The 27,727-nt window shown below is 42.9% G+C and overlaps 1 protein-coding gene across 2 annotated transcripts; it reads right to left on the reverse strand.

The window, feature by feature from the left end:
- Nucleotides 1-7,567: 7,567 nt before the first annotated feature.
- Nucleotides 7,568-27,549, reverse strand: LOC106605608 (B-cell receptor CD22). Of its 2 annotated transcripts, none has more exons than XM_014201442.3 (10): nt 27,401-27,549; nt 16,926-17,001; nt 15,463-15,825; nt 14,992-15,282; nt 14,512-14,763; nt 14,104-14,364; nt 13,888-13,984; nt 13,700-13,786; nt 13,483-13,558; nt 7,568-9,477 (listed from the first exon to the last, which is right to left on the reverse strand). In XM_014201442.3, the coding sequence occupies exons 2-10, from the start codon at nt 16,978-16,980 to the stop codon at nt 9,415-9,417; spliced, it is 1,545 nt and encodes a 514-aa protein (XP_014056917.1). In that variant the 5' UTR covers nt 16,981-17,001; nt 27,401-27,549; the 3' UTR covers nt 7,568-9,414. The 2 variants fall into 2 exon arrangements, with proteins under 2 accessions (XP_014056917.1, XP_014056918.1); XM_014201443.3 differs by lacking the exon at nt 27,401-27,549 and adding an exon at nt 26,417-26,545.
- Between the last annotated feature and the right edge of the window lie 178 nt (nt 27,550-27,727).

Here is a 27,727-nt window from a genome sequence, read left to right on the forward strand (position 1 = left end):
CACCTCGTGGAGTTGCAATGATCATGAGATCGGTGAGGAATCAGCCCAGAACTACACGGGATGATCTTGTCAATGATCTCAAGGCAGCTGGGACCATAGTCACCAAGAAAACAATTGGTAACACACTACGCCGTGAAGGACTGAAATCCTGCAGCGCCCGCAAGGTCCCCCTGCTCAAGAATACATATACATGCCCGTCTGAAGTTTGCCAATGAACATCTGAATGATTCAGAGGACAACTGGTGAAAGTGTTGTGGTCAGATGAGACCAAAATGGAGCTCTTTGACATCAACTCAACTCGCCGTGTTTTGAGGAGGAGGAATGCTGCCTATGACCCCAAGAACACCATCTCCATCATCAAACATGGAGGTGGAAACATTATGCTTTGGGGGTGTTTTTCTGCTAAGGGGACAGGACAACTTCACCGCATCAAGGGACGATGGACGGGGCCATGTATCGTCAAATCTTGGGTGAGAACCTCCTTCCCTCAGCCAGGGCATTGAAAATGGGTCGTGGATGGGTATTCCAGTATGACAATGACCCAAAACACACAGCCAAGGTAACAAAGGAGGGGCTCAAGAAGAAGCACCTTAAGGTCCTGGAGTGGCCTAGCCAGTCTCCAGACCTTAATCCCATAGAAAATCTGTGGAGGGAGCTGAAGGTTCGAGTTGCCAAACATCAGCCTTGAAACCTTAATGACTTGGAGAGGATCTGCAAAGAGGAGTGGGACAAAATCCCTCCTGAGATGTGTGCAAACCTGGTGGCCAACTACAAGAAACGTCTGACCTCTGTGATTGCCAACAAGGGTTTTGCCACCAAGTACTAAGTCATGTTTTGCAGAGGGGTCAAATACTTATTTCCCTCATTAAAATGCAAATCATTTTATAAAATTTTTGACATGCGTTTTTCTGGATTTTTGTTGTTGTTATTGTCTCTCACTGTTCAAATAAACCTACCATTGAAATTATAGACTGATCATTTATTTGTAAGTTGGCAAACATACAAAATCAGCAGGGGATCAAATACTTTTTCCCCCCGCTGTATTATGTAGCTGGGACTCTTGTGACTGCAACCATATGAAGATCTTCAAAGGTAAGTGATTCATTTTATCACTATTCCTGACTTTTGTAATTCCTTTCTTGGTTGTAAAATGTTTGTATGCTTTTGTAAGCGGGGCGCTGTCCTCAGATAATCACATGGTATGCTTTCGCCAGTAAAGCCTTTTTGAAATCTGACAAAGCGGCTGGATTAACAAAATGTTAATCTTTAAGCCGATGTATAACACTTGTATTTTTTATGAATGTTTATTATGACTATTTCTGTATTTTGAATTTTGCGCTCTGCAATTTCACCGGATGTTGTCGAGGTGTGTCGCTAGCAGAACGCCTGCGCCAGAGAGATTAACCTGTTATGGCTAGGGGGCAGTATTTTCACGGCTGGATAAAAAACGTACCCGATTTAACCTGTTAGGGCTAGGGGGCAGTATTGACACGGCTGGATAAAAAACATACCCGATTTAATCTGGTTACCACTCCTACCCAGTAACTAGAATATGCATATACTTATTACATATGGATAGAAAACACCCTAAAGTTTCTAAAACTGTTTGAATGGTGTCTGTGAGTATAACAGAACTCAAATGGCAGGTCAAAACCTGAGAGATTCCTTTACATGAAGTGGCCTGTCTGACCATTTCTTGAACTTCTTTTCCATCTCTATCTTTTACTAAGGATCTCTGCTCTAACGTGACACTTCCCACGTCTTCCATAGGCGCTCAGAGCCCGGGAAAAAACAGAATGTCGTCATTCCAGCCCCAGGCTGAAACACATTATCGTCTTTCTCAAGTGGCCGATCAAGGGACTCTGGGCTTATGCGCGTGACCCGACCGCCCCCGCCTTTGTGATTTTTTTCCTCTGTTTGCCGAAAAGGAGATTCCCTGTCGGAATATTATCGCTTTTCTACGAGAAAAATGGCGTAAAAATTGATTTTAAACAGCGGTTGACACGCTTCAAAGTACGGTAATGGAATATTTAGAATTTATTGTCACGAATTGCGCCATGCGCACGACCCTGATTTACCATTTCAGATAGTGTCTGGGACGCACGAACAAAACGGCGCTATTCGGATATAACGATGGATTATTTTGGACCAAACCAACATTTGTTATTGAAGTAGCAGTCCTGGGAGTGCATTCTGACGAAGACAACAAAAGGTAATCAAACTTTTATAATAGTAAACCTGATATTGGTGAGTGCTAAACTTGCCGGGTGTCTAAATAGCGAGCCCGTGATGCCTGGGCTATGTACTTAGAATATTGCAAAATGTGCTTTCACCAAAAAGCTATTTTAAAATCTGACATATCGAGTGCATAGAGGAGGTCTGTATCTATAATTCTTAAAATAATTGTTATGCTTTTTGTGAACGTTTATCGTGAGTAATTTAGTCAAATGTTAGCGAATTCCCCGGAAGTTTGCGGGGGGTATGCTAGTTCTGAACGTCACATGCTAATGTAAAAAGCTGTTTTTTGATATAAATATGAACTTGATTGAACAAAACATGCATGTATTGTATAACATAATGTCCTAGGGTTGTCATCTGATGAAGATCATCAAAGGTTAGTGCTGCATTTAGCTGTCTTCTAGGTTTTTGTGACATTATATGCTAGCTTGAAAAATGGGTGTCTGATTATTTCTGGCTTGGTACTCTGCTGACATAATCTAATGTTTTGCTTTCATTGTAAAGCCTTTTTGAAATCAGACAGTGTGGTTAGATAAAGCAGAGTCTTATCTTTAAAATGCTGTGAAATAGTCATATGTTTGAAAAATTGAAGTTTTTGTATTTTTGAGGAATTTGTAATTCGCGCCACGCCTATCATTGGATATTGGAGCAGGTGTTCCGCTAGCGGAACGTCTAGATGTAAGAGGTTAACCCTCTTCCCACAGTGTATCCCAGATACTCTGTTTCCTCTAACCCCACGTAACACTTGGCAGGGTACGCCATGAGCCCTGCCTTCCTAAGGGCGTCTAACACTGCCTGTACCCGGGGTAAGTGGGATTCCCAATCTGGGCTGTAGATCACCATGTCATCTCAATTGGATGCGGCGTATGCTTGGTGCGGTTTTAGGACCTTGTCCATTAGCCGTTGAAAGGTGGCTGGGGACCCATGTAAGCCGAATGGCATGACGGTGTATTGAAACAAACCATCAGGGGTTGCAAAGGCTGTCTTTTCTTTGGCTCTGGGGATCAGAGGAATTTGCCAGTAACCTTTGGTTAGGTCCAGGGTTGTAATGTACCGAGCTATACCAATTTTCTCCGATTTTTAATTCTTATTTTCTTTATGGGCAAGTATTTATTAACGATACCACTGAAAATATAAAAAAGAGGGAAAAAGCATCAAAGCTGATTCAATACCAATTTACAGAGGCCAGGTTATGAAGGAAGGCTTGCTCATTAAAGTGTTTTAGCAAGCGTCTATGACAAATCAGGACAGGTCGTTTCACTGAGCAGCCATTACGAACACAGGCTGTAAAACAGTGATCACTAAGGTCATTACAGAAAAGCACCAGACTGATACCTTTCAGGATAATTTGTAAGGATAACATCTAGCAGAGTAACACTTTCAATTGATACATTTTAGGTAATAAGCTTCAAGTGTTAACATGCAGAAAACCCAGGCTTTTACGAGAGCAGAAATCAGTGAAGTAGATATCAGAGCACAAATCAGAATTGGGGTCAGCAACAGGAGAGGGGCCAGGTGGTACATGCACATTTCCAGATATAACCAGCAGTAATACAATCAGGGCACGGCAGAGGACAGGGAGAGCTCTGCAGTGTTGATTTATAACATTTGAATGTGCATTCGATGGCAAAAATATCATATTGACAGCAATTTCATCAGGTAACATGACTACAAAGCCAAACTGTTTCGCTGCCAGACAAGGCTCCGCTGACAGCCAAGTGTAGCGGTGGTAAGGTGTTGGAACTGCTGTTGGGACTCTGCTGTTGGGACAGCTTTTTATAGGCCCTAACAATTTGTGGGCACCGTTTGTCATTGTTATGGTGCAATTAATGTATTGTTTAGTGTTGTGTTGTGTAGTGGCTTTGCTGGCATTCATCCCCCAAATGTTTTTGTTTGCGTGCCCAACCAAGATGTACTTGCTAGAATCGCCAAGTGATACATCACATGCCTTACTTTTATTTCCCTGCATAAGTAAAAGCAGAAAATGCATCACCTATGTGTCACAGTTGTCGTTGGTAAAGGAGGACCAAAACGCAGCAGGTATGTTTATGCTCATCTTGACGTTTAATAAATTCAAAAATGAACACCAAAATAACAAAAGAACGAACGATCAACAAAACAGTCTGGCAAGGCACAAGGCTAAACACAGAACAATCTCCCACAAATGACAAACACAAACACACCCTAATATATGGGACTCTCAATCAAAGGCAAATAGACAACACCTGCCTTCAACTGAGAGTCCCAACCCCAATTAACCAAACATAGAAATAGACACACTAGACTAAACATAGAATACATGAAAATCAAACAGTGCCCAAAACCCCCCGGAATACTTAAAGCAAATGCCCCTTCAACAAACACACCACCCCGAACCACATAAAACGAATACCCTCTGCCACGTCCTGACCAAACTACAATGACAATTCACCCTTATACTGGCCAGGACGTGACAGTACCCCCCCCCCCCCCCCCCAAAGGTGCTAACCCCGGAAGCACCTCAAGAATAACAAAAACCCCAAACAAAAAAATAAAAATCCCCCTAAACTAAAGGGAGGGAAGGGAGGGTGGCTGCCGTCACCGACGGCACTTGTGCTACACCCCCCCTCCCCAACCCACCTATGCAGGTGGTGGTTCAGGCTCCGGCCTATTGTCCTCCATAGTGCCGACCGACCCGATCAGCCTCAGACCGTAGGCAGACTCCCCCTGCTCCGGATCATGGGCAGACCTCCACCTCTCCACCCTGTATGCAAACTCAGCAATTAAACAGTTAATCTCTTTTAAGTTCTGAATTGTCTGGCTTACTCAGTTCAAGGTTGTTGCTAGACTCTGGGCCGATGGGCCACTCTGGCAGGTCCGGGCAGTCTGGCCACTCTGGCAGCTTCGGGCAGTCTGGCCACTCTGGCAGCTCCGGGCAGTCTGGCCACTCTGGCAGCTCCGGGCAGTCTGGCGGCTTTGGCGGCTCCTGACTAGTGGGCGGCTTTGGCGACTCATGACTGACGGGCGGCTCTGGCGACTCGACTGACGGGCGGCTCTGGCGACTCTTGACTGACGGGCGGCTCTGGCGACTCTTGACTGACGGGCGGCTCTGGTGACGTCAGACTGGGATGACGCACTTGAAGCCTGGTGCGTGGTGCTGGTACTGGACGTACCAGACTGGGAACACGTACCTCCAGGCTAGTGCGGGGAGCGGGAACAGGACGAGTCGGACTAGGCTGACGCACTTCCGGGTCCGCACGAGAGACAGGAACTGGAAACACCGGGCTATGGAGGCGCACAGGCGGTCTTGATCTTACCTCCTGCACAACCCGTCCTGGCTGGATGGAACTAGTAGCCCTGTACGAGCGGGGTGTTTGTACAGGGTGGACTGGGCTGTGCAGGGGCCTGATGGTAGCCGTGCGTAGAGCGGGAGTTGGGTAGCCTGGTCCTCGGAGGCGTACCGGCGACCAGATGCGCTGCGCAGGCATCCTCCTACCAGGCTGGATGCCCACTCTAGCACAGCACCTGCGAGGGGCTGGAATAACGCGCACTGGACTGTGCGTGCGTATGGGTGAGAGTGCGCTCTTCAGCGAAACATGGCGCCCTCCACCTCATACGCTCCTCCATATAACCACGGGTAGCTGGCTTCCGGCTCTTCCTTGGCCTAGCCAAACTACCCGTGTGCCCCCCCAAAATAATTATTGGGGGTGCCTCTCGTGCTTCTCCCTCAGCGCGTCCAAGGCCTCGTACCTCCGCCTCTCTGCCTTGGCTGCCTCAATTTCCTCCCGTGGGCGACGGTACTCCCCAGCCTGGTGCCAAGGTCCAGCCCCGTCCAGAACTTCCTCCCAGGTCCATTTCTCCCGCCAGTCCAACTCGAAATCCCTTTGCTCCTTCCTCTGCTGCTTGGTCCTTTGGTGGTGGGAGATTCTGTCACAGTTGTCGTTGGTAAAGGAGGACCAAAACGCAGCAGGTATGTTTATGCTCATCTTGACGTTTAATAAATTAAAAAATGAACACCAAAATAACAAAAGAACGAACGATCAACAAAACAGTCTGGCAAGGCACAAGGCTAAACACAGAACAATCTCCCACAAATGACAAACACAAACACACCCTAATATATGGGACTCTCAATCAAAGGCAAATAGACAACACCTGCCTTCAACTGAGAGTCCCAACCCCAATTAACCAAACATAGAAATAGACACACTAGACTAAACATAGAATACATGAAAATCAAACAGTGCCCAAAACCCCCCGGAATACTTAAACCAAATGCCCCTTCAACAAACACACCACCCCGAACCACATAAAACGAATACCCTCTGCCACGTCCTGACCAAACTACAATGACAATTCACCCTTATACTGGCCAGGACGTGACACTATGCCTCTACTGCTACTCATTCCAATTTGACTGGTTTGGATTTCTCCCTGTCAACAATGGCTGGCATTTCATACATTCTGGAACTTTGAGGGTTTATAACATAGCCACTCTAGTAATTTAATAGGATCTCTTTGGCTGTGACTAGGTAGAAATATTTCACTAATCTATCCCTTAATATTGGTAAAGATAATTAGTCACGCCAAATTCTAAATACAGTAACAGTTCCAAGCAAAAATGCTGCACACAGTATATCATTCTCTAACACAATTATTAAAATTGTCTTTACCTTATAACAATGACTGGTCTTCCAGTAGACATGTGTATGGTGAGAAAGTGTTGGTTCAACATAGAGCGCCCCACCCTCGCTTGTCATGTATGGCTTTTCTAATCAAGTTGAGCAGTGACTCAGTCAGGAAGTAACAAGTGGCGCAGCTGTAGGACCTCATACATACAGTAGATAGTGGTTATAGTGCCTGAATACATCAACTAAACATTACCATTAAGATGATAAAGTGTCAAATGTTACTGTGAGTAATTAACAGATTACAAGCAAAGAATGTGCTGAACACAAACGCTGTAACACTTTATTGTATTACTGAGTGTAGCCTGCCCCTTTGACGTTATCCCCATCAAAACCCATATGGGTCTCCTATTTTCATCTTTCAGTGGCTATTCGTTGCATGTATTAGCCTACACAGGATGTGTCTTCATTATTCTATGTATTCTTGGGGAGTGAGAGAGTACTCTATGGAGAGAACAGTAGAGAATCAGACCAAAGGCCTTGTGTAGGTCTACTATTTTCATACCACCTCTTGCTCCCTCTCATGTTCTGTCTATGTAACATATCTGATATATTCATATTCTGGGTACTGTAGTCATATGATCAAGAGGAAAGCCTGACTTCCATGTGCAGAGTGGAGTGGTTTGGGAAATTCCAACTCAAATAAATGAGGCGAAACAAAATTGACAGTGTGTAAAATATAATTTTAATACTGCAAAATGTATGTATTTAAATAGAGTAAAGACAAGTGTATAGTAAGTCCTGACCTAAAGACATTGCTGTCAGGTGTGGGTAAAATCACTTGGGAAGAATATGATGTGGCTGTCCATGGTTCTGATTTCTGTGTGCGTGTGTGTGCGCATGTTCGTGCAAGTGCAAACATGCTGACTGACCCTCCTTGCAGAGAAACTCCAAATCATCCTCCTCTCATGTTGACGAAACGATCACTCTGTCATACAGTACAAGCTTTCATTTTTTGTTGTCCTAGGCTACCTGGCAAAAATGCTTGCTTGCTGGCTTAACTTGCTGGCTTAACTACATATTGAACTTCCATCCTCTCAGGGGCAAAACAATGTATGTATTAATGGTTGGATCAGAATCACCATAGAGATCCTATTCAATTACTAGTGGGGCTGTGTCATAAACCCTCAACGTTCCAGAATGTATTGTAAAAAAAACAAAATAAGAAACATTCCCCTTGTGTATTGTTTATATCGTAGATGGTTTAGACTGTTTGTACTCAGAGTATATAACTTTATAGGGGATCACTTTGGGATAGATTCTCTAGATGTGCTTTTACTGCGACACCATTTATTGTGATCCAAATCTACAACAAAATCGTCATGATAATCTTTGATGTAAATCTAGAGCAGACCAGACAGAACTGGTGGTGCATTAGGTTTGTTCACATTTTAGACTACTTCTCTTGCTCATTAATCCTCAATCCATTTCACATAAACATATGATGTAACACCTTCTATGAACCAACAGGAGGAGAAGTGTTGATTTACAGAGGCCACTACGACCTGAGAAGAGTTTCAACTAGATTACACAGCCACAAAGTCAACGGACTATATCCTTATAATCTATGAAAACAAAAATGTGTTGTTTTTTTAATTTAAGGTTAGAGTTAGGTTTATAAGCAGATTTTAATTAGATCACTTGTAGATATAGGTGGGGTTTATGACTTTGTGGCTTTGATAACCAGTGAAGACCCCTGAGAAGAGGAAGACAAGTGAAGACAGCAGCTCATTGGTGACTAATAATTACTTCTGCTTGACATTTACATTCTTTGAGTACTTGAAGTTGATTTATGATAACAATAGATGTTTGTTTTTCCCACACATTAGATCAATGTGGATCAGAGTGTCCCAGTAAGTACATAAAGGATGAAAAATAACTCATTAGTAGATTGGGAGATTCAGAAACAAACATTACAGACTATATTAAAATGCAATGAAACAGATATTTTTCATTTGATCACTGTTGTTGTTGAACATTTACACATGTTCCTATTCAATCTGATCTGGAGAAGATGTTCAAGGTACTTTACTTTACAATCGTTGTATTCTCCATCTCAAGTATATACAATATATCTCAATATGGCCTGTTTTGACAAATGACACTATACTGTATCTCTCTGTACATTCAAGGGGACCACAGAAGCACTGTGCTGACCTGAGTGTCAGTTTCACATAAGTGGATTACAGTTGAAAGGGGCAACACAAAACCAATAATATACTGTATATACACTTCCCAATAATTATAACTGTATAGCCATTCATATCAGGTTCATTCTGATTTACCCAAGCCATAAATACAAACAAAAGCCTTGTAAAAGCCATAACACAAGCCACAACACAAATAAGAATGTACTATATTCTTTAGCCATACGAACAATAAAGCTAACAAATAAGCAGTCGGCTGCTATGCTACATTGGGTTAAAATGTAAATATTTTACTGGAGCCTTTGACAGACTGAGTACAATGGCCTCTGAGCCAGCTGACTCCCACATGCTTCCTGTTGTGTTCACATGTTACCATAGACTGCATCGTCTCCACCATAACACTCGCACGGGTCATCCTCTTCAGCCTACAGGAAACCAGATCAGAGATATCATCATCATCAACAACAACACCTCTATTGTTATCTTAATCCTTCATATTTCGAGCAAAGTTCTTCTCAGATCTCTACAGTAGCTGTAAACATATGCAGTAGGCCGACAGTCAAGGTGTGAATTACGGGCCAGGGGAGGCTCAGCTCCCCTGAATGAGACATTAGTTGCCCTAAATGCAACAAAGTCAAACTTTGAGGGGGTCTCTAATAAATGCTAATTTAACCATTCTCCTATTTGTTTGAAATGTAGTGATAAGTATGTTTTACGGTGGTAAATATGGAAATAAAAGCGTCCAAATGAAACGAACACCCCCACCTCTCTGTCATGGTTTAAACCATTTATTACTATGTGGCAGCACTGTCCACCCAGTAGTGCTGAATTTTGGCCTAAGCTGAGCTCCTTTGCGCATAGATTTTCCTTTGTATTTCCTAATTTTCACAATTTCTTTGTCATATGTCCTTGATAAAAAAATAGCCTGTATTCCAATGCATTAGGTTAATCCGTTGATTTATCATTGTTTGCTTTTGTCAGTCAGCTGTTTAGAGCACTCATTGCTTTGTTTTTCAGGTGCGCACTAGTTTATTATTATAATTTTTTTGCATATATGTTTTTATATATATATATATCATTTTTTTAATTAAACCGTAACATGCAAAACATAAACAGAACAGCCAGAGGGATTCCAGAAAGAAATAAGAGAAGAAAAAATTATAATAATACAGATCCACATTATATCAATTGAAATACAGAAGAAAAAAAATATGTTTTGTTTTGTATACGTTTTAATGACTCTAAATAGTTTTCCAAATCAGATAAAAAAATTAAGAAAAGTGGATTTTTCTTCATAAATTTTGATTTGTGTATAGATGCGCGCTGGTACTGGTGTTCTGTGTGCCATCCGTGGCAAGAAGTAGTATACCATTTATTTAGCTTTATTTTTTTATATCAATATTGTTTTGTTTCCTGGATCAGTTGATGATGGTTGACAATATCACTAGACAACTAGCTAAACACCAATTCACATCAAATCCATCCAACAAGTAGGCTATACTTTAATGACAGTAGGCCTATAAGGTGACTCAGTTAGAAGAGGTTAACGTTCGGTTAGAAGCATTCGATTTTGCAATGGCATAGGACAAACATTATTTTGGATTTGTGTGCCCTTAAAGTGTTTTCACGGCGAAACATAATGACATGTTATGAATGCGTAGTTACACTTACAGTGCATTTTCCGAGATCTCCAAGATCCATGATTTGTACAGGGTTTAAGTTCAATGTTCTAATTCAAAACTCCAAGCATTAACTCATGAATTATGGACAACTCATGAACTAGGGTGTAAAACATGTTTTGATTCAATTATATTGAATGAAGGCTACCTGTGTGTTTGAATATGTGTGTAAAATAGTCTCGACTGAGAGACTGAGAGGGTAGGCTACTGGCAGTGCTGTCAGCCTAGTGGAGGCTAAACACAAGTAAATGCCATTTACCCACCTTTTTCAGAGAAATTCATTTAAAGTATAGGGAGTGTTAACAATTTTTTTTACCCCGACCGGCAATCAGAGTTTACCCACGTATGTTTTTTACCACTACCTCACTGGCTACCAGTAGGGCTATTTGAAGTTCATGGTAATACACATTGTAACCTAGTCTAGTAAATGTACTGTTAGGCAGTGGAATGTTAGGCAGTGGAAGCTCCTCAGAGGAGGAAGGGGAGGACAATCCTCCTCAGTGAATTTCTGTCACGTCCTGACCATAGAAAGCTCTTATTTTCTATGGTAGAGTAGGTCAGGGCGTGACTGGGGGTTGATCTAGTTTATTTCTTTCTATGTGGGGTTCTAGGTTTGATTTTCTATGTTGGTGATTTGTATGATTCCCAATTAGAGGCAGCTGGTTATCGTTGTCTCTAATTGGGGATCATACTTAAGTAGCATTCTTTCCACCTCTGGGTTATGGGATATTGTTTATGTTTAGTTGCCTGTTAGCACTGCATTGTCGTCACGGTTCGTTTATTCTTTATTTGTTTTGTCTTTGCCTAAGTTTCACTTTATTTATTAAAATTATGTGGAACTCTACATACGCTGTGCCTTGGTCCGATCATCATTCCAACGAACGTGACAATTTCATAAAAATAAAATTGTGAAACAATAATAGATAAAACTACACTAAATATACCACGTCACCAAATCATTTATTAAAAAATACTACTTTTTCAGTGAAGGTCTACAGTAGCCTCAAAGGCACTCGCTAGGGGAGAACAATGGTGTAGCCGGAGGACAGCTAGTTTCCGTCCGCCTCTGGGTACATCGACTTCAATACAATACCTAAGAAGCACATGGTTCTCACCCCCTTCCATAGACTTACACAGTAATTATGACAACTTCTGGAGAATGTCCTCCAATCTATCAGAGCTCTTGCAGTATGAACTGGCATGTTGTCCACCCAATCAATGGATCAGAGAATGAATCTAGTACTGAAAGCATAAGTTACAGATAGCTAGCTAGCACTGCGGTGCACAAAATGTGGAGAGTAGTTGACTCAAAGAGAGAGAAAGATAATAGTTGAACAGTTTTGAACAAATTAATTTCTTCAAAAATGAATTAAAGAGAGCGAGCTAACTATATTTCATTGTCATTTTTTTTCTCACTTTCACTTACCTAGCTAGTGAATGCAGCTAGCTAGTTTAGCCTATTCAAACACCTGGCTCAAACAGAGAGGGATGCTATGTTAGCCAGCTGGCTATGGCTATCCAACACTAGAACTCTTCCAATTCAAGATAAGCTTTTGGTTTTATTAATTTATTGCCACCGGGGCCCGATGGTGTAACTGCCGAACTGCTTGCTTTACACTGTACTGCATGATTGTAACAGGTTTATTAACATGTTAGTTCTAGTAGCTAATGTTAGCTATGTTGACTATGATGTTAGCTAATATGGTGACAACGATGTTGGCTGTGTGTAGCGGTTATGGTATCAAGGTTTGGCATGGAAAGGTTTTTTCACCTGGTCACACAGCTGTTGTGCATTGAAGTCCACAAGCGAATGTAAAGGGTGAGAGGAGGAGAGTGCTTAGATGCAATAAGGAATTATATAATGAGCAAATGATCATGCTGTTTGTGAACTGTTTGCGGTGATCAGGGGTGTATTCATTCTGTCTGTAATGTTGAAAAACATTTCTTAAATGGAAGCAAATGGAATGAAACAGGAATAAACATACCTGAATTTCTCCAATAGAAACACTCATTTGCAACTGTTGGACTAATGATTATACCCTAGATCAGCTAGATACAAGCAAGTGTGCAAGGCGGTATTGCATGTGTCAATGTCTGTCAACTTGATTACTCACATTTTTCTCTCGACCTGTGCAGCTACGTTGTAAACTTTCATTCATAGGCTAGGTTGTAGCAATCTCATGATGGGAATAGGGAAAATGTGTATATCATGTAGTAGCCTAAACCTATCGATGTTACATTGAGCTGGGTGAATGGAATATGAATGACAGTCATCCAATACGCTGTAATAGAAATAAGACCATGCTCATAAAAAAATAAAACAATCGTCCTCCCTCATCTTAAACGGCACTGTCCGCAACTGATGTTAGAGTGACCATCCCGTTTTTCAATTAATGTAGGCCTTATCAATGGCAATCGCTGAATGTCATTTGCATAACTTTTTGGTGTTTTGTAAGAGATGTATATTTCCATTTATCAAACGGGGCGATTAGAGACTACAGTTTGGATGCTATAATTATTTTGGAGTAGACCAACATGCAGAGGTAGCTTACTTTTTGAAGTGATTTGTTTGACAATCAGATGAAAATATAATGACTGTTTGTGTTCATGCCACATTGAAAGGTAATACATTTTTACTGTTTAAATTACGTCTTTTTTGTTAATTGAAATAAATGATGCACGGGCAAGCGAGTGCACTCAATAGAGACCCCCTGAATGTCATGGTGTAATTCACTACAGTACATACAGTACCTCCATGTTGCTATATAGGTGATCGTTGGTGTAGTAGTTTGTGTTGATTTCACTGCTGGTGTCTTTCTGCTTTTTCCTGTGGATAGAGTTAGGGCCACGCTCAGATGCATTCTCTTCATTTGATAAGACACAAGATTGAATGTAGGCTATTGGGCTTTAGCAACACAGCAAGGATTGTAGGTTATGATCACAGGCAGATCAGCCTGTATAAAAATACCTTAAGGTTGAGGGATCTGAGGAAGCACACTTGGCTGCATCCATGTCCTGCATACTGGTTACTGGTTGGTCACTATGACTCCTCCCACTGATGAGAAAAATGGCAAGTTATCAAAACAGAACAAAACAGCTATCAAAAAAAAAAAAAGTACTTAACTCCTTCCAAAAATAAATTAAATAGTTACTTACCCCTTCTTAGTCAATAGGCAAGCTGACATGGGAATTAGTATTATTACCACCACAAATGCAGTAATACCAATTGAAACGTACAGCATGAACATCTTATCTGTCCAAAAACAAATAAATATGACGTATTAAATGTACCCATACTATTCCTTATGATATAAATAATTATGTGTTTAATTAATTAATTAATGATACACTTCCTTCCAGGCTTTCCCTTACCATTTGTGGGCACAGTGAAGGACAAGGTGGCATTGCCCTGTGTGTTGTTGGCATGGCAGTGGACGGTCTCTGAGAAGCCTAGTGCCCTCTTTAGGGTCACCATGGCAACTGACCCATGCATCTCCACCCTGGTACTGGGCAGGTGTCCTGCTGGAAGAGACCACTCCACAGTGCTGGGTGGCTCTGAATCCACAATGCACAGACATGTTACCATAGAGATGTCTGAAGTGCAGGCGGAGCCCACTTTGATCTCAGGGGGGTCTGGGATGAGAATGATGAACAGTTTGGTTTTAACTGAACATGTAGTGCTACATCCTGAAGAGAACTTTCTTCATTATATATACACAGACATGACATGCCCCTTAGTGACAACATATGGACGAATCAACTAACTCTGGATCTACTTACACTCTACGTTGAGATTCAGTGGGCTGGAGGGGACTTGTCCTTCTGTATTGATGGCAGTGCAGTAGAGGGCTTCAGTGAGTCTGGTCACATTCTCCAGTGTGAGTGTCGGTCCAGTGGTGGGCAGAGGCCCTCTGCTGTTGTGCCAGCGGTAGCTGTGGGCAGCAGGGTTACTGTCACTGGAGCATCTCAGCTCTACAGTGTCTCCCTCCTTCACACTGGACACTCCCTCAACCATAACATCCACTGGGGCATCTATGAATAACATCATTAGTAAGAATGATATTACTATGTAATAAACATCTTAGGACAGATTCAGTGGATCAACCACATGATTTCAATCTATTTTCATTTCCAAAGGGAAGTAAGGACAAAGTTTTAGTTCCCTTTTCAAAGAAGTTTAATTTCTCATATTCACAGAAATATTGTGAAAGTGAAAATCTTCCAAACAGTGTTGTTAGTACACAGATGTGGGCTACTTACATTTGACATTTATTGTCTTGGAGCTACTCACTGTCATTCCTCCCTTGTATGCTGCTGTGCAGACCAGAGGCTGGTTGTTATCAGCGATGCTGGATCTAAAGGTCAGGGTCAATGTCTCTTCCCACTGGGAATTGGTCTGCTGCCGTGATTGGATGCTGGGTGTTCCAGAGTGGCTCCAGGTGAGGAGAGGGGGATCAGATGGGCAGGAGTGAGACACAGAGCAGGAGGCAGATACCACCTCCCCCACCTTCACCTCCTCCCTCACTGACAGAGAGGGGGGGTCTGGAGAGCCTGAAATCAAAAAGAGATGACAACAGTTATAGCACTTATTCTTGGGTCTGTCCTTTTTTGTACCACTACAATTATAATCAACAAGAAGCTATAGCTAATATGTTAACTTAAATAGGTAAATAGGATACTGTAATTAACACATTTGAAGTTCTCCTTGTCAATTTTCCCCGGAGAACTTACTGCTCACTGCAATGGAGACTCTGTGTTTTGTGTATGAAGCCTTGTTATAGTCTTTGATTTCAATCCTGAAAGTAAAGGGTCCTTTGTCACTGTGATGGAGGGGGTCGATTCTGAGAGAGCAGTTCTTCTGTCTGAGGTTTCCTACCAGCTCTGTACGACCCCTGTAGTCTGTGATCGCGTTGGAGCTGTCTGGGTGGTAGATAACCTCATAAGTGTCTTTGAACCAGATGCCAGTGAATTCAGAGGGGTTTATCTTTGGTTCTGGGTAGTTGAATGAGCAGGGAATCACAATGCATGAGCCTTGCAGGCCGGAGACTGAGCTTGGCACCTCAGCAGTCCATGACGAGGCATCAACTCCCATCACTCAAATAGCAGATGGAGAAATGTTAGTCAGAGGTGTTGGTCACATGTCAAGGAATATGAGTATCAGAATGGAATGCAGCCAGAAATCTTTCTGATTGAAAGGGGGTCAAATACTTATTAAAATGCAAATCATTTTATAACATTTTTGACATGCGTGTTTCTGGATTTTTTTGTTGTTATTCTGTCTCTCACTGTTCAAATAAACCTACCATTAAAATTTTAGACTGATCATTTCTTTGTCAGTGGGCAAACGTACAAAATCAGCAGGGGATCAAATACTTTTTTCCCCTCACTGTAGCTAGTTTAGCCTACTCATACACCTGGCTCAAAAATGAAGGGAGACCGTGTTAGCTAGCTGGCTATGGCTATCCAACGCTGGAACTCTTCCAAGTCAAGGTAAGCTTTTGGTTTTATTAATTTATTGCCACCAAGGCCCGCCTGTTGAACTGATAAACTGCTTGCTGCTAACTGTACACTCTACTCCACACTGTACTCTGATGTGTTGTGCAATGAAGTTCACAAGCGAAGGGAAAATGTGAGAGAAGGAGCGCGTGTAGATGGATGTGAGAAGGAATTATACATACAACGAGCTGTTTGTATGTTGCTGCTATGAACGTGAACTGTGTTTGCGTGTGATCAGGTGTGTATTCATTGCGCCGGGATAAACATACCTGAATTGGTCGAATAGAAACTCGTTTTCAACTGTTGGACTAATGATTATACTGCAGATCAGCTAAATACAGGCAAGAGTGTGGTAGGTGGTACTGACTATGTCACTGTCTGTCACCTTGATTACTCAAAATTCTCTAAACCTGTGCACCTACGTTGTAAATGTTCCTTCATCAGATAGGTTGTAGCAACCTCATGATGGGTACAGGGAAAATTTGAGCATCATGTAGTAGCCTCAACCTATCGATGTTACATTGACCTGGGTGAATGGAATATGAATGACAGTCATCCAATATGCTGTAATAGATATAAGGCCATGTTCATAAACGGCACCGACCGCCACTGCTGTAATCACATTGTTTGTCAGCAAATTAGTAAATAAATAAATACAATATTTTTTACTGTATACAGAATCTATATTTGTAGCTTACCTCCAAGCCAAATGCAATGAATAAGAAAACACCATGGTAATTTTTCAATCCACATCACCTCCTCTCAGTGCTGGACCTGAAGGTATAAGGAACATTTTATTATCACTAGTAAGTTAACATTGGATATGATACTTGTAATGTCTAAAATCTTGCATAGTTTGCCAATTCTTGCTTGTTCTTCTTGTTCGTTCTTGTCAGATATCCACCCTCCTTCAGAGAATAAGGGCACTAATCTGTACATTTGACATCTAATTCCCATTTCACATGTAAAATTATTTCTTTATTTTTGCCATCAGGAGTTCCCATATTTCGTCTCAGACTGATGGTGAGGCGAGTTAACTATTCCCTTGAGGGTTAACTGGCCTCCGCTCAGTACCCTGCCCTGAACCTTAGACACTGTCACTAGCCGGCTGCCACCCAGTACTGCTTCCCAATGTACATATAGTCATTGAACAATGGTCACTTTAATTAATAGTGTTTACATGTTGTTTTACCCACTTTATATGTAAACTCAGCAAAAAAAGAAACATCCCTTTTTCAGGACCCTGTCTTTCAAAGATAAATCGTAAAAATCCAAATAACGTGACAGATCGTCATTATAAAGGGTTTAAACTGCTTGTTCAATGAACCATAAACAATTAACCCTTTCACACATACCATCACACGGGTGTGATCGTTCTACAGTGGTCCCTGAAGCGTACGATCACACCCATGTGATTAGAACACTCATTTAGAACGGCCAGTTTTGAATGATGCAACAATCAGCATTTGAGCTGGCCACACTTTTTTCAGAAACTATTTACACAAACACAGTCCGTACAAAGTTATGTCCAGAATGTGAGCAGTTTCTTTTTGGATGCAATGTTCAGATATTCACCTAAGTATCTATAGCATGGCACAATCATCCTAACCGGAAAAATGTAGGCTACATTTGTCCTAGTGCTAACTGAGGAAAGATTGATGCAACTCAAGCTGTCATATTTTCTAACTCTCGGCTGACATAAACTACAATATGAATTAGCTAATAGCAGTTACTATGTTTAACTAATCACATTACGGGTGAGCACACCATTGAGTAAAATACTTTCTAGAAATCGAAAGTAATCAGACGATTAGTTTCAGTGCGCAGCCATGCTTTTTTAACTCACAGAAACCAAAGATAAAAGACAAGATGAGTTAGGTCTGTTTATAGTATGCATGTTGAAGGGGTGTGTCGTCTACCATCATTCACATCCCACCATTCACTTCCTGAAGTTCTCAAAATGAGTGAACCCTTACTCACCTCATTTTGTTATAGCATCTTTGGTCCGACAGACGATCACGTGAAACCCAGAATGCACTGTATATCAACAAACCTGGCTCCACACACATAGCTGGAATTAGCTTAGCTCATCAATCAGTACAATCTTCAAAAAGTTGTTTTATGCACATACTATGTGCCCATTACAATCTATGCAAAAATCGGAATGCATGATTTATCACCGGTAATTGAAAAACGTGAATAAAATAGTTGTCACGGTTGTCGTCGGGAATGGAGGACCAAAACGCAGCAGGAATGTGGATGCTCATCTTGATATTTATTTTCAAACAAAGTGAACACCAAAACAACAAAACGAAACACACGAACAACAAAACAGTCTTGTCAGGCTTACATACGCAAAACAAGAAACAATCTCCCACAAACAATTACCCATATATAGGACTCTCAATCAGAGGCAACGAGAAAGCACCTGCCTCCAATTGAGAGTCCAACCCCCCATTAACCTAAACATAGAAATATACCAACACAGAAAGAACATAGAAGTATAAAACATAGAACATAAACCAAAACCCGGAAATAATAAATCAAACGCCCTACTAAATAAACCACCACCCCGAACCACATAAAACAAATACCCTCTGCCACGTCCTGACCAAACTACAATAACAAATAACCCTTATACTGGTCAGGACATGACAGTACCCCCCCCGTAAAGGTGCAGACCCCGGATGCACCTCATAAATAAACAAAAAACCCAAAACAACAACAACAAAAAATCCCCCTAAACTAAAGGGAGGGAAGGGAGGGTGGCTGCCGTCACCGACGGCACTTGTGCTACACCCCCCCCTCCCCAACCCACCTATGTAGGTGGTGGTTCAGGCTCCGGCCTACTGTCCTCCAAAATGCAGACAGACTTAATCCGTTTCGGGCCGTAGGCAGACTCCCCTCGTTCCGGATCGTAGGCAGACCTCTTCCACTCCACACTGTAGGCAGACATATTTGATACACCGTTACTCATATTTAGTTCTGGATTGTCAATAGACTTACTCAGTTCCGGGTTGCTGCTAGACTCCTTTGGTTCTGGGTCATAGGCAGACTCACCCGGTTCTGGGTCACAGGCAGACCCTTCGGTTCCGGGTCACAGGCAGACCCCCACGGTTCCGGGTCACAGGCAGACCCCCTCGGTTCTGGGTCACAGGCAGACCCGCTAGGTTCCGGGCAGGCGGGCCACTCTGGCAGATCCGGCGCGGCCGGGCCACTCTGGCAGCTCCAGGCAGACGGGCCACTCTGGCGACTCCTGACTGGCGGGCGGCTCTGGCGACTCCTGACTGGCGGGCAGCTCTGGCGACTCCTGACTGGCGAGCAGCTCTGGCAACTCCTGACTGGCGAGCAGCTGACGCACTAGATGCCTGATGCGTGGTGCTGGTACTGTAGGTATCAGCCTGGGAACACGCACCTCAGGGCTAGTGCGGGGAGCGGGAACAGGACGAGTCGGACTGGGCTGATGCACTGGAAGCCTGGTGCGTGGTGCTGGTACTGGACGTGCCAGACTGGGAACACGCACCTCAGGGCTAGTGCGGGGAGTGGGAACAGGACGAGTCGGACTGGGCTGACGCACTGGAAGCCTGGTGCGTGGTGCTGGTACTGGACGTGCCAGACTGGGGTTTCGCACTTCCGGGTCCGCACGAGAGACAGGAACTGGAAACACCGGGCCATGGAGGCGCACAGGCGGTCTTGATCTCACCTCCTGCACAACCCGTCCTGGCTGGATGGAACTAGTAGCCCTGTACAAGCAGGGTGCTAGTACAGGGCGAACTGGGCTGTGCAGGGGCCTGATGGTTGCCATGCGTAGAGCGGGCGTAGGGTAGCCTGGTCCTAGGAGGCGCACCGGTGACCAGACGCGCTGCGCAGGCATCCTCCTACCAGGCTGGATGCCCACTCTAGCACGGCATCTGCGAGGGGCTGGAATAACTCGCACTGGACTGTGCGTGCGTGTGGGCGAGATTGTGCGCACTTCAGCAAAACACGGCGCCCTCCACTCCATACGGTCCTCCATATAAACACGAGGAGCTGGCTTAGGGCTCACCCTTGGCCCAGCCAAACTACACGTGTGCCCCCCCCAAAAAAATTATTGGGGGTGCCTCTCGTGCTTTATCGGCGCATACAAGGCCTCGTACCTCCGCCTCTCCGCCTTGGCTGCCTCGATTTCCTCCCGTGGGCGACGGTATTCCCCAGCCTGGTGCCAAGGTCCAGCCCCGTCCAGAACTTCCTCCCAGGTCCATTTTTTCCACCAGTCCATCTCGAAATCCCCTTGCTCCTTACTCTGCTGCTTGGTCCATTTGTGGTGGGAGATTCTGTCACGGTTGTCGTCGGGAATGGAGGACCAAAACGCAGCAGGAATGTGGATGCTCATCTTGATATTTATTTTCAAACAAAATGAACACCAAAACAACAAAACGAAACACACGAACAACAAAACGCAAAACAAGAAACAATCTCCCACAAACAATTACCCATATATAGGACTCTCAATCAGAGGCAACGAGAAAGCACCTGCCTCCAATTGAGAGTCCAACCCCCCATTAACCTAAACATAGAAATATACCAACACAGAAAGAACATAGAAGTACAAAACATAGAACATAAACCAAAACCCGGAAATAATAAATCAAACGCCCTACTAAATAAATCACCACCCCGAACCACATAAAACAAATACCCTCTGCCATGTCCTGACCAAACTACAATAACAAATAACCCTTATACTGGTCAGGACGTGACAATAGTAAATATATCAATAATACCACACAAAACATTTTCTGATAGTGATTTATTGATACAAATGGCGCATGCAGGCAGTCAATCATGTAACCTCTCACTCCCACTGAGCCATTCAGTGTTGTTTATGAATGTAGCTAATGAGCTAAGCTGTAGCATTAGCAATTTCTTTCAAGAGGAGACAACTCACAAATTCGGAAATTCTGGAGATTTAAAGAAATTATGACAATGAGTCTGAGTCTGAAAGTCAGGAATCAGATTCTGACAGTGAGGAGCTGCCCCCCCAGCCATTGAGAACCCTCAATCTGAGGACCACTTGTCCACTGACAAAGTCCTACAGTGGGGAGAACAAGTATTTGATACACTGCCAATTTTGCAGGTTTTCCTACTTACAAAGCATGTAGAGGTCTGTAATTTTTTTTATCATAGGTACACTTCAACTGTGAGAGACGGAATCGAAAACAAAAATCCAGAAAATCACATTGTATGATTTTTAAGTAATTCATTTGCATTTTATTGCATGACATAAGTATTTGATACAGCAGAAAAGCAGAACTTAATATTTGGTACAGAAACCTTTGTTTGCAATTACAGAGATCATACGTTTCCTGTAGTTCTTGACCAGGTTTGCACACACTGCAGCAGGGATTTTGGCCCACTCCTCCATACAGACCTTCTCCAGATCCTTCAGGTTTCGGGGCTGTCGCTGGGCAATACGGACTTTCAGCTCCCTCCAAAGATTTTCTATTGGGTTCAGGTCTGGAGACTGGCTAGGCCACTCCAGGACCTTGAGATGCTTCTTACGGAGCCACTCCTTAGTTGCCCTGGCTGTGTGTTTCGAGTTGTTGTCATGCTGGAAGACCCAGCCGCGACCCATCTTCAATGCTCTTACTGAGGGAAGGAGGTTGTTGGCCAAGATCTCGCGATACATGGCCCCATTCATCCTCCCCTCAATACGGTGCAGTCGTCCTGTCCCCTTTGCAGAAAAGCATCCCCAAAGAATGATGTTTCCACCTCCATGCTTCACGGCTGGGATGGTGTTCTTGGGGTTGTACTCATCCTTCTTCTTCCTCCAAACACGGCGAGTGGAGTTTAGACCAAAAAGCTCTATTTTTGTCTCATCAGACCATATGACCTTCTCCCATTCCTCCTCTGGATCATCCAGATGGTCATTGGCAAACTTCAGACGGGCCTGGACATGCGCTGGCTTGAGCAGGGGGACCTTGCGTGCGCTACAGGATTTTAATCCATGACGGCGTAGTGTGTTACTAATGGTTTTCTTTGAGACTGTGGTCCCAGCTCTCTTCAGGTCATTGACCAGGTCCTGCTGTGTAGTTCTGGGCTGATCCCCCACCTTCCTCATGATCATTGATGCCTCACGAGGTGAGATCTTGCATGGAGCCCCAGACCGAGGGTGATTGACCGTCATCTTGAACTTCTTCCATTTTCTAATAATTGCGCCAACAGTTGTTGCCTTCTCACCAAGCTGCTTGTCTATTGTCCTGTAGCCCATCCCAGCCTTTTGCAGGTCTACAATTTTATCCCTGATGTCCTTACACAGCTCTCTGGTCTTGGCCATTGTGGAGAGGTTGGAGTCTGTTTGATTGAGTGTGTGGACAGGTGTCTTTTATACAGGTAACGAGTTCAAACAGGTGCAGTTAATACAGGTAATGAGTGGAGAACAGGAGGGCTTCTTAAAGAAAAACTAACAGGTCTGTGAGAGCCGGAATTCTTACTGGTTGGTAGGTGATCAAATACTTATGTCATGCAATAAAATGCAAATTAATTACTTAAAAATTATACAATGTGATTTTCTGGATTTTTGTTTTCGATTCCGTCTCTCACAGTTGAAGTGTACCTATGATAAAAATTACAGACCTCTACATGCTTTGTAAGTAGGAAAACCTGCAAAATCGGCAGTGTATCAAATACTTGTTCACAAAAACATTATGCTACAGTAGAAACAACATAATACGACATGCAGAAACTATTATAACGTAATAAGGCACTTACTTTGATAGAAACGTACACATTTCCAAAGTTATTATTGGTAACGAAAACAGCTTTGATTGCGATGCAGGCAACAGACAGAAAATGTGAACACGTGTATGCAGGACGGGAGATGAGCAAATGTCTGCAAACTTGAACTGCACAAACAATTAGGAAGTGCTTGGGGAATTTTGTCTGGGTCAGAAATGTCCGCAAAAGTAAAAATGACTACTTTTATGTGAATGAATGAGGCGGAACACACCTCAATTAAAACTGTTATTAAAAAATAGAAAACTTGTTAGACAATCATTTAAAGTTGAAAACAGCCTATAAATAAAAACAGGCTGCGTGCTTTGGTTTGAGGGCAGCACGGATTAAATGTACTGTTACATAACAACCACATTCTGAAATGGAGAGAACGTTCTAACATCATGTGCATAAAAAAACTCATGCTGGGGCAACCGTTAGAGATATTTGGAACTCAACATGCACCTGTAGAACGGTCGTTAAGACACTAACAGCTTACAGACGGTAGGCAATTCAGGTCACAGTTATGAAAACTTAGGACACTAAAGAGGCCTTTCTACTGACTCTGAAAAACACCAAAAGAAAGATGCCCAGGGTCCCTGCTCATCTGCGTGAACCTGCCTTAGGCTTGCTGCAAGGAGGCATGAGGATTGCAGATGTGGCCAGGGCAATAAATTGCAATGTCCATACTGTGAGACGCCTAAGACAGTGCTACAGGGAGACAGGACGGACAGCTGATCATCCTCGCAATGGCAGACTACGTGTAACAACGCCTGCACAGGATCGGTACATCCGAACATCACACCTGCGGGACAGGTACAGGATGGCAACAACAACTGCCCGAGTTACACCAGGAACACACAATCCCTCCATCAGTGCTCAGACTGTCCTCTATAGGCTGAGAGAGACTGGACTGAGGGCTTGTAGGCCTGTTGTAAGGCAGGTCCTCACCAGACATCACCGGCGACGGTGGGCACAAACCCACCGTCGCTGGACTAGACAGGACTGGCAAAAAGTGCTCTTCACTGACGAGTCGTGGTTTTGTCTCACCAGGGGTGATGGTCGGATTCGCATTTATCATCGAAGGAATGAGCGTTACACCGAGGCCTGTACTCTGGAGCGGGATCTATTTGAAGGTGGAGGGTCCGTCATGGTCTGGTGCGGTGTGTCACAGCATCATCCGACTGAGCTTGTTGTCATTGCAGGCAATCTCAACGCTGTGCATTACAGGGAAGACATCCTCCTCCCTCATGTGGTACCCATCCTGCAGGCTCATCCTGACATAACCCTCCAGCATGACAGTGCCACCAGCCATACTGCTCATTCTGTGCGTGATTTCCTGCAAGACAGGAATGTCAGTGTTCTGCCATGGCCAGCGAAGAGTCCGGATCTCAATCTCATTGAGCACATCTGGGACCTGTTGGATCGGAGGGTGAGGGCTAGGGCCATTCCTGCCAGAAATGTCCGGGAACTTGCAAGTGCCTTGGTGGAAGAGTGGGGTAACATCTCACAGCAAGAACTGGCAAATCTGGTGCAGTCCATGAGGAGGAGATGCACTGCAGTGCTAAATGCAGCTGGTGGCCACACCAGATACTGACTGTTTCTTTTGATTTTGACCCCCCCCCCCCCCCCCCCCTTTGTTCAGGGACACATTATTCTATTTCTGTTAATCACATGTCTGTGGAACTTGTTCAGTTTATGTCTCAGTTGTTGAATCTTGTTATGTTCATACAAATATTTACACATGCTAAGTTTGCTGAGAAAAAAAAAACAGTTGACGTTTCTTTTTTTACTGAGTTTATATACACAGTATGTGTGTACAAAACATTAGGAACACTTGCTCTTTTTGTTATGACATAGACTGACCAGTTTAGGTCAAATCTAATCTAGGTGAAATCTATGATCCCTTATCACTTGTTAAATCCACTTCAATCAGTGTATTTGAAGGGTTTGAGATAGGTTAAAGATGGATTTTTAAGCCTTGTGACATGGATTGGGTTGTTAATTTGATTCGTTATGACATTTCTCAATATTCTTAATTTTTTTACTTGTTTGACGTTTTACTGCATTGTGAGGAGCTAGTAACATAAGCATTTCGCTGCACCCGCTATAACATCTGCTAAACTGTGTACGTGACTAATAATCTTTGATTGATTTACCCCCTAAAGTGGAATGTCTTTTACAATATGTATTTTGACTTTGCTTTCCACATTGCCAAACTCAAAGATTTTCAGAAGCTAAGTGTGAAATCTCTTGAAATTAGAATGAAATCTTATAAAATTGTATCCTGCACCATTCCACCATTTTCACTTTAGTCAGGGCTATTACTCACACTCATTTAGTACGACTAACAGCACAGGATTAAATAAAACTGTTTGTCATATGCTTTTCAATTCACAATTTCATTCAAACAATGTACTTGTGATAAAGTCTTTCACAGTCTGTATCATGATCTGTGCTGTGACCATAGAATTGGGGATAGAATACTGGAATGGACTTGAAAGGTCTTATAAAAGGTCAGCCATTTTGGTCAGGGAGCTGGTCAACCATGGTCAGCCAGTGTGCTATGATAATTATTCTGTTACATCTGCTCCTGCCACGCCCTCTACTGCTCATCCTGTGTCTCCTTGACCTGCCGCCACTCCCCCAGTACTCTCTCCCTCTGTGTGTGTGTGATTGTGTGGGCGGAGACAGGTGTGCTGGAGTCAGAGCAGATTCCCACCAGCTGCAACCTGTTCCATAATCAAGACCTCTACAAATACTCAGCCCTGCCACTTCCACGCTGCCAGATCGTAACCTCTGTTCAGTCAGTCTACGGTTCTAGCCATTTGTTACTATTTAGATCCTGTTGTGCCTGTCTTTCCTTGCCTGATGATGTTTTCCTCTCTGTAACTCCCACCAGTAACCACGAGCACAACCGTTCCTTGATTTTAACTGGCGGCTTTATTCTGTAGTTTAGTCAGAATTATCACCTTCCGTGAGAACTATAAAGTAAATGAAAATACAGTTTAAGCACACTCTTACACCTTCTTGTCTTATGAGTGACTTATTAGCTTGGTATAACTCTGAAGTGCTTACATACATACACAGTTTAGCCGGAGCTATAACAGTATCAGATTGAACACACGAATAAAGGAAAAAATACCTCATTGGCTGCTTATTACAGAAGGGAGGAAATCGAACTTCACACTTATTATTCCTGGCATGAATTCACACTTCATCCTAACATACACATATCAACCTTTAAGAGCTACACCCGGTAACATGAAAACTTAGCTAACACTGCGCGGGAATGCCTTCACCCCCAAAGGTGTGTTGCTACGATAATGATCCCTGTTACAACAGTTATTAGCCACATAGTTCCACTTGTCTTATCATTTCACCCGCATAGCGAACACGTAAACAATTCAAACAAAAAACTACGACATAGACTTACAGATTAATTGTCAGTTACACTCTCCGCTACAGTTCTGCCCACTCTGACTTTGGTCCCTGTCTCCAGTCCCACGTCTCATCATCCTGCTACTCTGTCCTGGATTCCCCTCTCTACTACTCCCTTGGATTCCCCTCCGGACCTGCTTACCCTGTCCCAACCCCTCTCACTCCAGCCTCAGCCTCCGCCCCTGGTTTCCTGAAACCCTCCCGTGCTTCCCCTGACCTGCATTCCATCTTCCCCCTGGGTTTCAATAAATACATTGGTTACTTCGTCCCAGTTTCCTCGTCTGAGTCTGATCTTGGGTTCCCCTGTTCCACTCTGCATAACATATTCCACTTAAACTAGCCAGCCAGTTGAAGTGGAAGGGTTCCAATTTTTTTTATTTATTAACTGCCAATATGCCAACATTCCATTGAAACAATGCAGTCAATCTACAGCCATATAATCAGTTGAAGATAGGACTTAAACAAGTGGTAAATGCAACAAGTACTAACATATATAACACACAGCTTTCTAAGAAAACAAACATTGAGACCTTGATGGTCTATTTACATTTTAGAGGCTATTTATACAGAAAATGTGTATAAAAACAATATATACTGTATTTATAAGTATATGACAATATTGAAGGTTACCAATAATTATGTTACGCAATTTCTGATATATTACATACATTTTATTTTCCTGCAAAAGTAAAAGCAGGAAATGCCTCTACTGCTACTCATTCTAATTAGACTGGTTTGGAATTCTCCCTGACCACGACCACTATTTTCATACATTCTGGAACTAAGGGTTTATGACATAACCCCTCTAGTAATTTAATAGGATCTCTATGGCTGTGACTAGGTAGACATATTTCACTAATCTATCCCTTAATATTGGTAAAGATAGTTAGTCACACCCAATTCTAAATACAGTAACAGTTCCAAGCAAAAAAAACAGCATACAGTATATCCTGAACACAATTATTAAAATTGTCTTTACCTTGTAACAATGTCTGGTCTTCAATTAGATAAGTGTATGGTACGAAAATGTTTCAACATAGATCGACGCTCCCTCACTTGTCATGTAGGCTTTTCAAATCAAGTTGAGCAGTGACTCAATCAGGAAGTAACAAGAGATCTAAATGTAGGACCTCATACATAGATAACTGTTATAGCGCCGGAATGCATCGAATAAAACATGTCCATTAACATGACAAAGTGTTAAATGCAACCATGAGTAATTAACAAATTACAGGAAAGAACATACTGAACACAAATGCTGTAACACTTTATTTTATTCCTGAGTGTAGCCGGCCCCTTCGATGCT

Source organism: Salmo salar, chromosome 05 (genome assembly GCF_965601325.2).
Source record: "Salmo salar chromosome 05, fSalSal1, whole genome shotgun sequence".
Taxonomy (NCBI): domain Eukaryota; kingdom Metazoa; phylum Chordata; class Actinopteri; order Salmoniformes; family Salmonidae; genus Salmo; species Salmo salar.